This window comes from Acinonyx jubatus, chromosome A1 (assembly GCF_027475565.1).
Source record: "Acinonyx jubatus isolate Ajub_Pintada_27869175 chromosome A1, VMU_Ajub_asm_v1.0, whole genome shotgun sequence".
NCBI lineage: Eukaryota > Metazoa > Chordata > Mammalia > Carnivora > Felidae > Acinonyx > Acinonyx jubatus.
In genome coordinates, this window is record NC_069380.1 from 177,306,756 (window position 1) to 177,323,261 (window position 16,506).

At 43.6% G+C, this 16,506-nt stretch overlaps 1 protein-coding gene across 1 annotated transcript in view; it reads left to right on the forward strand.

Moving 5' to 3' along the window:
* Positions 1 to 16,506, forward strand: part of SLIT3 (slit guidance ligand 3) — a 590,204-nt gene that overhangs the window by 30,700 nt on the left and 542,998 nt on the right. The window contains exon 2 of the mRNA XM_027034042.2: positions 14,988 to 15,059. Coding sequence (XP_026889843.1) covers positions 14,988 to 15,059 — 72 coding nt within the window. The remainder of the gene's footprint in view (positions 1 to 14,987; positions 15,060 to 16,506) is intronic.

Consider the following 16,506-nt stretch of genomic DNA (forward strand, 5'->3'; position numbering starts at 1 on the left):
TTCAATTCCTTGTGATGTAGGAGAGCAGAGAGCAGGGAGCCCTGACAATCTAGCCTGCCCTCCAAAATCATTATTTTGTGGATAATACTTAGATGTGCGAACTGGGGGATGTTGCATAACCTCTAGGGAGCTCAGTTTTCTGTAAAACAGGGCCAATAATAGTACCTACCTCTTAGAATTTCTGTGGGAACTCAAAGGAGATGAACAGCACCTGACACATAGTGATAAATCAACACATGCCAAACTATTATTATTATTACTGTTTATTATTATTATTATTATTATTATTATTATGCTTTCCAGCAGTTATAATTTCCAACACTTGTACAACTGTTTTAATTTATCAGGCCCTTTATCTTGAATATTTTATCATCTTTAAAGCCTGCTAAGGTTCAGTAGGTGCTATTAACCCCATCCTCACATGAGCAGAGCGACTTGCCCCAACCACACAGTTATACTATGTCGTGATCCCCGATGGTACAGCTTCAGTTCTGTGCCATTCTGCTTTCTTGCAGGGGTACGGGGCCATGTCAGCCTGATGGGTGATTCCAGATAGGTGAGAAGTATTCTCTGCTCTCAAGGAGCTTATAGTCTAGTTGAGATTTGAAGAGCCTTGTTCTAGGAAGTAGAGAGTCCACATACAAGTAGAAGCCACTTTTGCTGTCTCCAGCAAGAGAAAGCAGGCCAGAAATGGACTGGCCAAGAGTCCTCTAATGGAACCATCAGATGACACCCAGAATCTTCTTGTGCTGAACCTGCAAAGACCTGTCTCTGATTTCCTGCATGTCACTCGGCAAATTCCCTCCATGTGTGAAATGAGCAATGGAGCCAACTCTCTGGTAGATGGTGTTAGCTCCAAGTTGCATCACATTCCACCCCCTCCTCCTTCGCAACAGACCTTAACATTATTCTGTGATTACTTCGCATCATCCTTCCCAAATGTGCATCAAATTAAAGAGTTATTAGGGCATGGCAGGACATGTTTATGGGGAAGAATTTCCTTTAAAGTCACAGCTCAGCCTGAACTCACTTTATTAGTGTTTATACAAAGTATGTAGTCTGTTCCAATGCAATCCATGTTTATATTCCTGTAGCAATCATTGCATTCCTGGGGCCGCTCCTTCCTGTTTTCTTAAAGTGATTACTGCACCTATATTAAAAGTTAATAGTGTGTGTGCTCTATGGCTGTTGGGTTTGGAGATGTGCATCATTTGGAGAATGACACTTAACCATGACATGTCCTACAAATGGTATAAGCTTTGAAGTGTTTGCCGCCCAAGTGGACAAGAAGGGACATTCCTTAAGAACAAGGACATTGTGAACAGTCAGGCCCCTTGGGAGTACTTCCTTTGTCACTCACCTCTGTTGTGGGTTTTTGTGACTGTAGCTAGGATGACCACTTGTGCTGAATTGCTTAGAACAGTCCTAATTTCTGCCTCTTTGCCTGAAATAATCATTAATGGCATCTCCTTTGATTTACAAAAGCATTCAAGTTTGGATGAGAAATTATATGATCACTCTAGTTCTAACTGGTGATCAGATTTACTGGTACAAATGAAATACTGATACTGAATTTGGATCTCAAGTCATTGTCAATGAAAGACAAATGTAACTCAGTTAAAAATGTCGATAAAGAGCTAGGTTCAGATCACTCAGCCATTCAACAAATGTTTATTTGTGCTTTTTATATGTCAGACATTGTGCAGGACCCTGGGGATTCAAACATAAGTAAGATACAGCCCCAACTCCCAAAAAGTTGGAGTTTACTGGTTTAGCTAAAATTGTGGGTATGTTAAGGAAACTCTCTGATCAGACCATTTCATTTTGCCTTTCACCCCTCAGGACTCTATTTTTTGCAAGTTGATTGATTGCTAAGTTCTCAGGCACTGACCTCTAACTGTCTGAATATAAATGCCCTTGGTGTACTTACCAGTTTGTGATCATAGATAAGGGTCATAATCTCCCTGTGCCTCCATTTGTTCATTCATAAAATGGAACTAATAATAGCACCAGCCTTGCAGGCTGGTTGTAAGGATTACAAGAGGCACTGAATGTGAAGTACTTAGAATAGTGCTTAGCACATGGTCAACACCCAGCACACATTGGCTCTTGCATAATAATTACTCCACAAATATTTATTTAGACTCTAATGTGGGCTGGCTGCAGCTTTCCTACCTCTGTTGACTAGAACTTAGGTGGCCTTCTTAAAAACATAATTTAAGGTAATGTGTGTTAATGGAGTCCAAAGCCTGTGAGAATTTTCATGGGTGAGAATTCAGGGTCAGTGAGATTCTGACCCTGGGGATCAACCAGTTTATTTTCCTCCTTTCAAAGGTTGGGGGCAGGTAGCTTTTCCAAAATCATGCTATGGGTTAGAAACAGAGCACAGAGAAAAATCATGGATACTTAGCTTCTTAGGCCTTTCTTTCCCACTCTGCCAAACTCCCATGTGTATCAGTTAGTACGGACAAGACTATGCTGCAGAAACAAATCCAGATTAGCAGTGGCAAAACACAATAATAGTGTATTACTTTCTTATATCAGAGTCTAGTGTAGTTGGTCTTGGTAGTGGGCTGTGACCATCTTGTCACTCAGGAACCCAGGTTCCTTCCATCACAGGACACTATCATTTTTGAGACATGGCCTACACATGTCAAAGAAGACAAGAGAAGGGAAGAGAGTATAATGTGAAGGATGTTTTATAGCCTTGCCTGGAAATGGCTTGTATCACTTTCATCCACATTTCTTCAATCAGAAATCAGTCACGTGGTCCCACCTAGATATAAGGGGTGCCCAGAAATTTAATCTTGCTGTTTACCTAGGAGGAAAATAGAATCGTTTGGTGAACACATAGCATTGTTCCTGCCATATCATGTGCCTTACATTTCTTGCCACATTTTCAAAGGCTGATCCCAATCTCTTCTGAGATTTCTGTTTCATAATTTCCAGCGATTTGTGGAGCCTTTCATTTTTTTTCAGATGCCCTCCTCTATAGGGTAGAGAGGGGTTTTAAGAATGGGCCTTCTGGGAAGAATTTGGAAGGTTTGAGATTTCTGGACATGTAGTCATTACCTGGAGGTTACTGCTCAGAAAGAAAGAAATTGTCATATGTCATTGTAGGAAGAATTGGGGAAGGATTTATTCTTTTTTTGTTTGTTTGTTTCTGAGAGTCAGGACTGGGATGCCCTGGGGTGTGTCATGAAGGGAGAGATAATCCCTCTGGGTGTTTTATTGAAGGGTGTGCTTGAGTGGACTAGGAAGATCTGGGAAGAGAGCTGTGGATTGGAGTATGTGCGCCTTTGAGTTTAGTTCAGCACTGAGGTCTCACTAACCTATTCTCCATCTTCCTGTGCTCATGTTTTGTATGAATAATAATCAACAAATTAATGACAATGTTTACATATTGGGTATTTACTAGATGACCGGTCCTGTGCTAAATCACTTTCTCATCTCATTTAATGCTCACAACACCCTAGGAAATAGGTACTGTTATTATACCCATTTTACAGACGAGAAAACAGAAACTTAGGGATGAGTTTGCCTAAAATCATTACCACTGTCTGGCAAAATTTGAGCCCAGGCTGTCTGATTCTAGTGCCTGCTTCCTTAAGCGTTATGTTCTGGAGCAGGGAGAAGGATCTCAAACTGCAGTGCCTGTAAGGGCCAAGCAGGTGGCATAAGTGAGGAAGCAGATGAATGAGAGTCCATACCTTATCCAAAATGGGCACTTGCCTCTTAGCTACAGTTTCCGGTGGCCATGAGAGCCCAGTGGGTCAGATCACCTGATTTTTTGGAGACAATCTAGAATTCCAGATTTGTATGTGAAATGCTTCCAAATTGGCAATTAATTAATAATGTTAAAAGTATATCAAGGGCCAGACTAAACATGTCTGCAGGCCAGAATTGGTCCATGGGCTACCAGTTTACAAGTTCTACTCTACTGCCTCCAGCAAAGAGCTAGATATGCCCCCTGTATGCCCTTTCCTGCTGGAGCATGAAGCTGAACAGAGCAAGACAGGGGCCAGCAGGGAGCCCTCCTGCTGCAGGGAGAGGAAGAGCAGAGACCCATGCTTGCCCGTCCTCCTTGTAGGGCCCTCACCACCCCCACATCCAACCATCCAGGTTGCCCCTCTGTCTGGCTCCTCTCCTCCCTGCAGGTAGCTGTCTGTATAGCACTGGCTGCAAACTTCTGCAGGTGTAAAATTATATATGCGAGAGTGTTGCCAAGTCAGAAATTCAGCCCAGGGAGGCTTAGTTCCCAAACAACTGAGGTAGTGTGAAGCCAGTTTTTTAAATCAAATTCAGTCATTTCTCTCCCGAATGCGTGTGTGTGTTTTTAAACTTGTATGTAGTTATGTAACTGATGAGGATGAAGTGAAAAAGTCAGAAAATAATTCAGTAATGTCTCTGTTGTACAGGTTGGGGGGGGCGGGTAGCATGAAGGGGAGGCTCTGTGAGGGTGATCCACAGTGAAATGTGGCCACGTATGACCTAGTGGGGTGGTGATTTGATGGTTCTTGAACACATACTGTTTCCTCTCCTCTATCATGAAAGATGAATGGATGGCTGGGGAGAGAAAGCAAAGAAAGAAAGACACCTATAAGCATAGGGCCATCTGAGCAGATTCTAAGAACTGCCCTTGGGCTTATCAAAGTACATCTTCCTTTGGCCAGATTTCCAGGTCTTAGATGGCTTTAGCTCTGCTGGTCACTTTAGCCATGAGAAAAGTCCTATTTCAGCCAGGCCACTTTTTCCAACATTTTGCGGGGGAGAGAGGGAAGGGTGCGTGAGTAATACATATTTATTGCAGAAAACATTGGCAGTCCTAAGAAGCAAAATGTAAAATATTTAAGAAAAAAAACAACAAAACTCTTCACCCCAGCATCCAGAGAACACTAGTGTACATTTCTCTGAGTGTCTCCAAGGGACCTCACTTCATCCAAGGTGTCTGGGAGGAAGTGAGGGGAGTGTGATATGTGGTTTTGGCTCCCACAGAGCATCACAGTCCTTTGGGAGACGAGACAAACACACAGGAAACATGCAGCGCACACGAGGTGGAAGGAAATGTGATGAAAGGCCAAAATGGATTGTGCAGAGGCTAAATGATGCAGAAGTTCAGAAGTTCAGAGAAGGGAGAGATCAGTGTGGGATGGAGAGGCTGGGAAAGCTGCAGAGAAGAGGCTTGGGGGGGGCCTTGCAAAGCCTGAAGAGAAGCCATATGTTTCCTGAGGTGGCCAAACCAAAGTACCACAAACTGAGTGGCTTAAATCAACAGAAACACATTCTGTCACACTTCTGGGGGCTAAGAGTCCAAAATCAAGGAATCGGTGTGGCCGTGCTCACTCTGAAGTGTATAGCGGGGGGATCCTTCCTTGCCTCTTCTAGCTTCTGGTCCTTGGTGGTCCTTGGCATCCACTGACCTGCGGCTGCCTCACTCTAGCTCCTGTCTCTGTTGTTTGTTCCTGTCCTCCCTGTGTTTGTCCTGTTGTCTTGTGAAGACTCTAGGCATATTGGATTGGGGCCACCCTAATGGCTTCATCTGAAACTAATTCCATCTGCAAAGACCCTATTTCCAGATAAGGTCACATTTACAGGTATTGGCAGTTAGGACTTCAGCATATCTTTTGAGTAGACATAGTGGTAGGATTTGGAGGGAGAAAGGATGTTGAGGGCTTTCAAGGCCAGCAGATAGCGGGGACGTATGTGTTGATAGAGTGCCTCACAGAGTCCCAGATTTGTAAGATGTTCAGTAAAGGTTTGTGGACTGAAAGAAGAAAGAATTAAATGTGACAGGCTGAGGATAGCCATGATGCCCACCTGGCTGCAGTGCTGCTGCACTGTGAGAGACGTTGGCATCTTGGGGACACAAATCTGGTTGTGGGGACAGGTTTAATGTCAGGGGAAAGAGCTGAGGGCTGTTAAACCAGTTGCTTCCCTGCTTGACCTCTTCTGTGGTTCTGAGTGCTGAAAGCATGCAGGCTGCCCCATGGATGCTCCACAGCCTGGGTGCCTCCTGCATCTGTGACCCCATTTGGTATCTGCTCCAGTCACTCCCATTCTGCTCCATTCACCTGACCTTTCTGTTGCTTAGGCCTTCCAAATGCTTGCTCTACTCAGGGCTGTTGTGATTCTGTTCCTGTATTTGGAAATATCTCCCTTCAGCCTCTCCCTTCGCCTGGCTCCTCCTTTCCCTTCAGGTCTCAGACCAAATGTCTCTACCAAAGAGAGGCCCCTCCCACCACCCTTGCTAGAGCCTCCACTTCCTCTCATGCTTACTTTCATTCTCTTAGCCTCACCCTGAAATGATTTTCAGATATTTATTTTTTCTTTTTTTGTAATCTGTAGTTCTGTGGTTTATTCGTGGTTGCCTGTGGCCCCCTGTGTTAGTTTTCTGTTCCTGTGTAACAGTCTTACCACAAACTTGGTGGCTTGAAACAACTCCTGTTATCACCTTACAGTTCACCAGAGGCTTCTGCTTCAAGATCTCACAAAGCTGTTAGTTAGGGAATGTGGTCTCATCTGAAGGCTGAACTGGGATGAAACCACTTCTAAGCTCTTTATGTTGTTAGCAGAATTGCAGTCTGTTAGATTGAAGACTTCAGACTCTTGGTGGTTGTCCTCAGTTCCTCCTTGGTTCTTTTGTGGGGGGCTTCCCTTAGTTCCTTGTCATATGGGCCTCCCTAATATGGCCACTTGCTGATCACAGGTAATAAGAGTAAAGGTCCCCTAGCAAGATGGGCATTATACCTGTATGTAATATAATCACAGAAGTGACATCCTGTCACTTTGCCGTGTTATATTGGTGAGAAGCAAATAAGTAGGTCCTGCTTTGCTCAAGGAGAAGGGATTACATAAGGGTGCTAGTACTAGGAGTCAGGGATCATGTAACCCACCCTATAGTCTATCTGCCATGATTACTAAGAGAATAAAGTTCCCAGAAGGGAACTATTTTTGTTGTTGTTCAACACACTATCCCTAGTCATAAGTACAGTACCAGGTCCAAAGTAGGTGTGTAATAAAGGCCTATTGTAGGAATAAAAGAAGGATAAAGGGAAGGACAGAAAGAGGGATCGAGGGAGGGAGGAAGGAAGGAAGGAACAAATGGAGGGAAGAAAGAAGGAAAGATGGAGAGAAGGAATGTCCTGCTTTCTCCTGTAACATGCTTTAACAGCCCAACAAATCTGCTTGCAATTATCCTCAGGTAATGCCTCTAGGCTTTTATACGTGCTCTTTCTTTTACCTAGAATCCTTTTCCTCCCTCTCACATAGTCCTATGCCAGCCAACCTGGCCATGGCCAACTCATCCTTGAAGTCTCGATTAAAACATTACCTTTTCCTGGAAGCTCTTCCTGACCCTTAAAACATGATTTTTCTATACTCTCCCATAAGCTTTTGTTTATACCTCTGGCACAGTATAGAACAGGAGTCTGTAAACTGTAGCTTCCAGACCAAACCTGGCCTTCAGCCTGTTTTGTAAATAAAGTTTTACTGGAGCACAGCCATACCCATTAGTTTGTGTATTGTCTATGGCTGCTTTCATGCTACACAACTGAATTGAATAGTTGTGATAATAAATATGGCTGGAAAAACCTAAATTATTTACTATCTGGCCCTTTACAGACAGAGTTAATCAACACTTAGTGTAGACTATTTAGCACAGCCTGTGGTAATTGATCCTTTCTATTTTTCCTACTAAACTCTGAGTTGCTTAAGGTCAGAGACCATACCAGTCTTGTTTACACTTGCATCTCAACATTTAGTATAGTAGCTGAAACTTAAGGCTTAAGACAGTTTATTGAATGAATGAATGAATGAATGATGTATCATATCAGTCAGAAAAAGAAAACCGGTAGAAAAACTCAAATTAGAATTATTCCAGAAAGGTTGATTTATAAAGGGACTATTTCAGAAACTGGGTGTGGCTCAGGGAACCAGGACTAGAAGCAGTAGAGCTGTTACCGCCCCTGAGCCAGAAGAGATGAGAGGAGGCAAAATGTTCTGGAACCAGGAAGAGGTCAGTCATGAAGAGGAACTGTGACCTTTGGTGGAGACAGTAGCTAACCTGGATGACCTCTCAGGGAGGGAAGCAGGAGAATAAATACACTGTCCTCACTCTGTTCCCTTCCTCTATCTGCTGCTCAACTCAAAGCGAAATAAGACACAAGAGCCAGCCCTGTAATGTGGTCCAATCAGGTTAGTTTCCCAGGGTAGAGAGCGAATAATTGAAACTGAGGTCAGAGCCCCTCCACTAAGTTATTCTGGTTTGGTTGGAACCTGTTCTTTGCTAGTGGTAAACAAGGGGTCAGGCTGGACCACAAGACATGTTAATTCTGCCCCCTCTTACCACTTTCCTAATCCCCAGATTCGGCTTTGGGATCTGGAATGTGAATGCATCACACTGTCTGAAGGCTTGTTCAGAAGCTTGTTTTCCTTGTCCTCAGACCCTCCACTTCTCTGTGATTCCTATCATGGCCCTTGCTGTCACCACCCCATCACAATGCACTTGCTTCCCATCTGCTCCAGGTCTTCTGAGCTCCTGTTCTCACAGCAGTCTCAAATCTTTGATTGTTCACTCTCCATGGAATCTAAACCACATCTCTTAACATCTAAATTTTGCATACTCTTACATTGTTCTCTAAGTAGCTTGCAAGTCTCAGTTCATCTCCTCAACTAGACTCCAAGCTGAGGGCAAGGTCTAAGCCATATTTTTTAAGGCCACTTGGTTCTGGGCCCCCAAAACACAAGAGTTATAGATCTTAAAATTATTAAGACTTTATACGTTATGTTGTCCCGTTTCCTACCCATCACAAGTACATCATGTCTGGCATGAGTTAACTACTAATCTCTGCTTATATACTCCTGTAAGAGGGAATTAATTCATTGTGAGGTAACCCTTCCAAGTTCACCTTATACTGAGTCTTCTTTCCTGAAACCCAGAAAGCAGCACTCTGTAGATACTTGTTGTGCAGGGGCAGATGGTCTTATCTGAACTGATGGTATGTTCTCTAACTCTGTACATTGTACCCTCACACAGAAACATCTTTTTTTGACACCAGTCCTAACTTCTACCTCTGCATCCTCTTTCAACAAGTTGTTGGCTGTGAGTGAAAAATTAACCACCCCAAATGCTGTTTAGAAAGTGTTTCCTCACACAGTTTATCTCTTGAGCCTTCTGATAGTCCTATAGAGCTGGTGTTCCTGGTCATATTTTATAAAAGTCTCAACAACAATACCAACAACTGGGGTTCAACAGATTTAAGTGATGTTCCCAAAGTCACACAGCTGAGAAGGAAGAGGGGACTCAAATCTACATCTTCTGGGTTTGGTGTTGATGCCCTTTTCTCCACACTATGCTATTTTACTGGAGGTTGTTTTTACTGCTTCCTCTTCCCAGATGTGCCATGGCAAAAAGAATGTTTTGCTGGAATGCCGCAGAATGAATCAAAAGAAGGATGTGAATATACATATGCCAAGTTAGGAACAGTAGTCTGCCCTAGAACATTTTTGTTTCATTTTTTCCAGTGTTGTTCTGAATTCCTTGCCCTCCCTACCCCACCCAAGGTGTCAAGCAGATGTGAAAATACCACAAAGCTGCGACTCATAGCATTGGTTTATGATTCACTGATTGGGATGGGGGAAAATAATGCTGGAGATTACCATGGTGATGCCTGTTTATGGAGGCAATATGGTAGATGATGAGCATCATGGCAGAAACCAGACATGGGCAAAAACAGCAAGATAGCACTCCCCCCTGGAGTTTGCAGAGGGGCTCAGCACTCCCACTGGCCCAGACCTCACTGGAAGACAAAAGAGGAAATGGGCCCTGTTGGCTGGAGAGGGAAGCAGCCAAACCACCAGGAATGCCCTTTGCTTTCTTCAAGATGGGATGGGAAATTCTACTCTGTACTGCTCTGTTCTATTTATTTATTCATTTATTCATTCATTCATTTTTCTTCCTGCCAGAAGTTCACCTGATGCAGTAGAAAATGCTTAGACTCTAGATGTAGATGGACAGCGTGATGTGATTTAAAAAAAACAAAACAAAACAAAACAAAAACACAAAAAACAGTTGTCTTCTGCATTCAGAGAGCCCAAATTCACATCCTAGCCTTTGCCCCTTACTGGTTGTGTGACCTCATGGCAAGTTGCTTTGTTGGTAAAATCTAAGCTAGACTGGTGATGGAAGAGAGGATGCTTCAGCTTCCTCATGTGAAAAATGGGGTAATAATAGTATCTACCACATATGATTGCTGTCTGGGATAAGAGAGAATGAACATACAGTTTTTAGCACAGTGTCTGGTGCAGAGTTTGGGCCCCAAAACATCAGCTTTTGTTAATTCCTATCTTCAGTATTTTTATCTTGAAGGAAGATCATAACACTTACGTTTCAGAACCTGTTGCAAAGAAAAAGGAAAAAAAAAAGATGGAAAGTTCCTGACTCAAAGATACTGCATTTGTCCATGTAGACTGCTATAACAAATAGGCCCCAAATTTCAGAGGCTTAAGAATTATTTATTGAATGTGTATTATGAATGTGAATTATTATTTATTGAATGAGTTTTATGTGGGTAAATGGAGAGACAGGGGAGGGAGGGTCTCTATTCTGTGAAGTCATTCAGGGACTCAGGTTCTTTCTGTCTGACAGTCTTGGAGTCCTCCACTGGATTTACTGAATTCAGCCCAAGATGAAGGAAGAGAAAGAGCATGGAGGACTGAGCAAGAAGTGTTATGGGTCAGGCCTGAAGGCAGCACATATTGCCTCTGCCCACGTAATAGTGAGAACTCAGTCACATGGTTGCACCTACCTGCCAGAGAAGCTGACAAATGTACACTGTGTGTACCAGACAGGGAAAATGGTTCGGTGGACAGCTTGCCAGGCTCTGTTCAATGAATGGTACCCACTATTGTGATTACTAATAATACACCAGGGTGATTCTCATGGTGTCCTAAGGCCCACTTGGTGGGATGGACAACCTTAATTACACAGTCTTTACTCCTGAGAACCAGAGAGGAGGGCCAATTCTCACTTCATTCCTAGGATGACAGGGTATCTTTGGCCCCTTGTGATCCATCCTTGACCATATGACAGGACTGAGGATCTCAAGAGTGGCAGTCAGGGGCAGAAAGGACATGCCTTTGAGAGTTATCTGAAGGGCATTCCATTGTTAATGGTAAATTAAATATTCAGAAAATGTCTTTCTCTTCCTTTCTCTTCCATATCTGTATTGTGCCAAATGACTCATTTCAGAACTTAATGGCTTAAGACACAGGACTCACTTTAGTATTCTTCCTCATAGTGTCTGTGGGCAGGAATTCAAGAGTACTTCGGCTAGGTGATCTGGCTCAGGATTTCTCATAAGTCCTACCCAGATGGTGGCTGGAGCTAAAATCTCAAAGGTGTTTGCACTTACGTGCCTGACTTCCAGGCTGGAAAGAATCAAACAGCCAGGGTGGAACCACCAGGGCTCCTTCAGCACCTCTCTGTCTCTCTCTGTATTCTCTTTCTGGTCTTCTTACGTGGCCTTAACCAGTGGCGACTCTAGGTCTCCTGGTCTTCCAACGTGACAGCTGAGGACTCTCATGCAAGTGCTCTGAAAGAGAGCCAGGCAGTCACTTCTTACCTCTTTTAAGCCAGCCTCAGAAATTCCACATCATTCCTACCCCAGGCTTGTCTAAGCAGTCACGAGGCCCGCTCAGGTTCAAGGGAGAGGGACACAGACTGTACATGTCCATGGCAGGTTTGTCAAAGAAACAACTTGCAGACATGTTTTCCTGCCACCCCACGTCCCTACCCCTCATCTAGAACCATAGTGGCTTCCCATCTCATGAGCAGGCTTGCAGCTGGTTTGGAACTCGTGCTAGGTAGGCTAAGATATACTAATTCCCTCAAAGGCCAAAGCTGAAGGCTAAGAAATCTGGCTAAAGTTCCAGAGCAGCCTGGACTGGGACGGGGGGGCTGGGGGAGCAATGGGCGCATGAGGTACTGCAGCCTCTTCTCAGTGTCCATTTAATGAATTCTTATGTTCAGCCAAGCATGCTGGCAGTCTAGTTTGTGTTTCTTGCCATTCGAAGGTTGCAAGTAGGAGGGGCTGACATAGAGCATGGAGGCTCAGCGAAGTTAAGTAAAATACTGAAACTCACCCAGCTGGGAGTGGGGGGATGGGGAAGAGATTTGAACCCTGACCTGTGCCACCTCAAAGCCCATGAATGTGTTCCCTGACCTCCTCCCTGGCAGTCAGGCAGTGCATCGGTTGGTGGGGCTGGGAAAGATATGGAAATAGGTGTCATAGAAATGTGAGAGAGAGGCAGCGTGAGGGGCCTGCTGGTAGTGCCATCCTACCACTTATTGGTCACAAAATGCGCCCCTCTTTTATCTGTAGGAAGATAGTCTCTTGGGGATCCCAGGATTCATCTGTAGGCACAGAATTTGAGGTGCTGCAGGCAGCAGCTCTTGGTGCACTGAAATTTCAGAGTGGAAGTGGGGGGGTGCAGGTAAGAGGGATGCAGTTCAACTAATTACAGTAGCAGTAGCTGCCACGATTGAGTCTTTAACAAGTGCCAGATAAGCACTGGGATAAGCGGTGCGTATGTGTCATCTCATTTGACCTTCCTAAAAGCTCTGGAGGTTGAGGTGATTACCCTCATTCTGTGGATGGAATAGCTGAGCCTCAGAGATGAAGTGAACTACCAGTAGGTCACTCACTAGGTGGCAGGGCAGGGAGTCAAACTCAGGGCTGCTTGCTTCTGAAGCTCCGCCTCCCAAACATGGACTATGTGCCTGGGGCAACCCTATGACCCGTCCCCCCTGAAATCCTCAATGTTTCAGCAGAGCACACTATGTGCCCCTTCACATAATAAATATTAATTGAAAATATTGGTGCGATAGCCACCAGCACAAGCTGCTAAGATATCATGCTGTGTCCTGGTAATTAAACCCTGAGATGCATTGTCATATCTGCAATTTTCAGTGTCCCCAAACATCAGTCCCAACTGAGACCGGAGGTGAGAAGAATACTCAGAGTGAGGATAAGCATGAGATTCCTGTCTATGTGCTCGTTTCTAACCCTCACACGAGCAACTTTCTTCATTTTCCTGTGTAATTCTTGCTCTTCCTTTTACCAGCACTCCACTACATCTGAAAAGACTATATACTGCCTCACTCCATCACAGGCTGGCTAAGAAACAACTTGGTTGCTATTTTTGTTAGTGGAAAACTGGATGAGGAAGGGAGGTGGTTCCCAGGTGAGGTTACCCAAGGACTCACTTGATTTCTATTTTTGATATTATTTTCAATACCAGGAGAATAATCCCTCCTCATACCAAGTATGAGAACCTGAAGATTGTGTCTCCATTCCCTTTATGCAGCTGTAGAGCTCCCAAGTCCCTCTGAGGCATGACTGATGGATGGCAACTTTAGGACCTGGATAGGTAAACCAAAGAAATAGTGAGTGTGTGGGTGGGGATCTGTCATGGGGAAAATGGCCTCTTAGTTCCTGAATGTTCAGGAAGGAGCAAAGTCATTTTACAAATACCTTGTTGAGGGGTGCCTGGGTGGTTCCGTCAGTCAGGTGTCTGACTTTGGCTCAGTTCATGATCTCACGGTCATGAGTTTGAGCCCCACATTGGGTTCTGTGCTTACAGCTCAGAGCCTGGAGCCTGCTTTGGATTCTATGTCTCCCTCAGTCTCTGCCCCTCCCCCACTCACGCTCTGTCTCCATCTCTTTCTCTTTCAAAAGTAAATAAAATATTTTTTAAAAAAATCTTAAAACAAAACAAAACAAATACCTTGTTGAAACTACAGTATGACCAAAACTACAGTATGCCTCAAAAAGGCATAGTAGATAGAATTAATCACTCAGTATCTATTATTAAGAATTGTAACATATTATTCCTGGTCTTACTCGTTTATTTATTTTTGCATCTAGTCTTCTTAGATAATTTTAGTAAACATAGAATATATATATAGGTATATATATATATATATATAGATATAGATATAGATATATAACTTGTTCATAGGTTCATTTTTGACTTTGGTTTTCTCTAACCCTGGTGTCCTAATACCCATGGTACCCTTTTTCACCAACAGAAATATCACCATGATGCTTTCAGTTCTTCCATGGCAAATTCTTCTCTTTGGGACCATTTTTGCAGGAGCAATTCATGTAGCTGTCTTTACCTAATGTATGAGATTAGTAAAATTACCTCCACTCTCTGCCAGGCACATACTTTCTATATTGGGGTATGGAGTTAAATGAGATATTATCTTTGTCCTCAGGGACTTTACAAACTAGCTGGAAAATAAATAAATACCTAGGTAGGTACCAAAGTCAGTCGAGATTCTTTTGTTTTCAAGTCGTAGAAAATTCAACTCAAACTGTTTAAAGATAATAGGGATATGGGATAGACGGGCTCATGTGATTTTGAAATACAGAAGTATTTGGCTTCAGCATGGGTAGGTCCAGATACTCATAAGATAGCACCAGGAATCAGTCTCTTTATCTTTTGACTCTGGAAAACTCTCTCTTCATAGTGGCAAGTTGGCTTTTGGCAGTGCTGAACAGCTTGGAAACCTAGTGGGGAGAGAGCTGTTAGAAATTTGAGTCATGTACGCATTCCTGAAACAATTCCTGTGGTCAGAGGGAGTGAAGATGCTTATAAGCCTAGCCTGGAGCTGGGAAGAGGGGCAAGCCTCACTTATGTGACATGATCTGAGAGTTGGGGGAGGGGACTTCCAAAGAAAAGTTCTTACCCAAAGAAGGGGCAACAGAAGCCAGGAAGCTAAATATAACAGGGCTCTACTACATATATAATGGATGGCTTATTCCATACAGTATCCTTAAGTTGGTTGGGCATGCTCAGGGGATGACATTAATCATTGGAATTACCTTTTCCTTGACAAGCAGCATTCCTTCAAGACTGTCTGGGTTGAATAGACCATAAACGTAACCTGCAAAAATCTGACCTAGATCTGCTCTCCATTGCAGTGACCTGGACAGAAATAATATTACCAGGATTACCAAAATGGACTTCGCTGGACTCAAGCACCTCCGGGTCTTGTAAGTAACGCATGGCTCTCCAGTGCATTTCATTTTCAACTCTTAGGCCTGGTGAAAATGTTCTGCTGCCCTGACATCACACCCGTATGCACTAGGTGACAGGACTTACATTCTGTAGCAGAAAGCACTTCATTAGTGTACCCAGGTTTTCACAGGTATCTCATTCTGTGTCTCCATGCTGCTGGCTGGGCTAGACCAATGGAAGAAGTCAATTCCAGTGACAGGGAAAACAGAGGGCTATTCACAAATAAATCAAAAGGCCCAGCTTCTAGGATGACAGCAATGTCAGGTTGACTGACCATGCTACTCTTCCATAGAGATTATAATTTCTTCTCCAGCCTGTGCATTAAAAGAGCAATCAGAACAAAAGTTATTTATGTTGTTGCCTAATGGAGAAGAGGAGAGGAGGGAGGGGGAGAGTCAGACAGGGTCAGAGCCCTTGTTATACACCCACAGCTGTATAGACAGGTAGCAAAATTTGGGACGGGTATTGGTGCAAAAGGGGAGCAAGGAATATCAGGTTTCCTTGCTAAATATTGAACACTTTAACCTGTCCCTAAATCTGTCAGTGGTAAGAATGTGCCTAAAGGCTTGTCTATTGGCAAGTCTCAGACATTTAGAGGTATAGGAGAGGAGCAATTGGAGCCTCTTTCCTACTTTATTCAGAGGTTGATTTTGACCCATAAGTGTGGCTCCAGACCTGGAGCACCGTTTGGGCCATCTGGCCACTGCCTTGGTGTTTGTTGTGTTATGGAATTGTGGATGGCAAATGTCTACTAGAAGCAGCAACTAAAGTCTTGGTATCTGAAGCCACCTCCTTTTTACCAATAACCCTTTGTAATACAATGAATTTTGTGGTAGGGACAGGAAGCACCAGGTTCTGGTCCTGCATCAGAATTAACTGCCCATGGGATCTTAGGTGAATCACTGTACCTCTGTGGGCTTCAGTTTTCTTGTGTGTAAGATGAGGAATGGGTAGTATACTAGTTTCCTAAGGCTGCTGTAACAAAGTACCACACACTGGGTGGCTTAAACAACAAAACTTATCATCTCACAGTTTCTGAGGCCTGAAATCCAAAACCAAGGTGTCAGCGGGTTTGGTTTCCTTTTGAGGGCTGAGAGAGGGTGGGGATCTGATCTAGCCCCCCCTTCTAGCTTCTGGTGGCCTTGGGAACCCCTGGTTTCTAGATAATTGTCTTCTTGATGAGTCTCTCACATTTTCTTCCTTCTATGCAGGTCTCTGGTTTACATTTTCTGTTTTTATAAGGACACCAGTCAGATTAGAGCCCACTCTAATAACCACATTTCAACTGAATTACCTCAGTGAGGACCTTATCTCCAAATAAGGTCACATTATGATAGCCTGGAGGTTAGGACATCAACATATGAGTTTGGGGGGCATAAGTTCTTCTAACTCTTATAATTGTGCATTTAATGCTTTATGGTT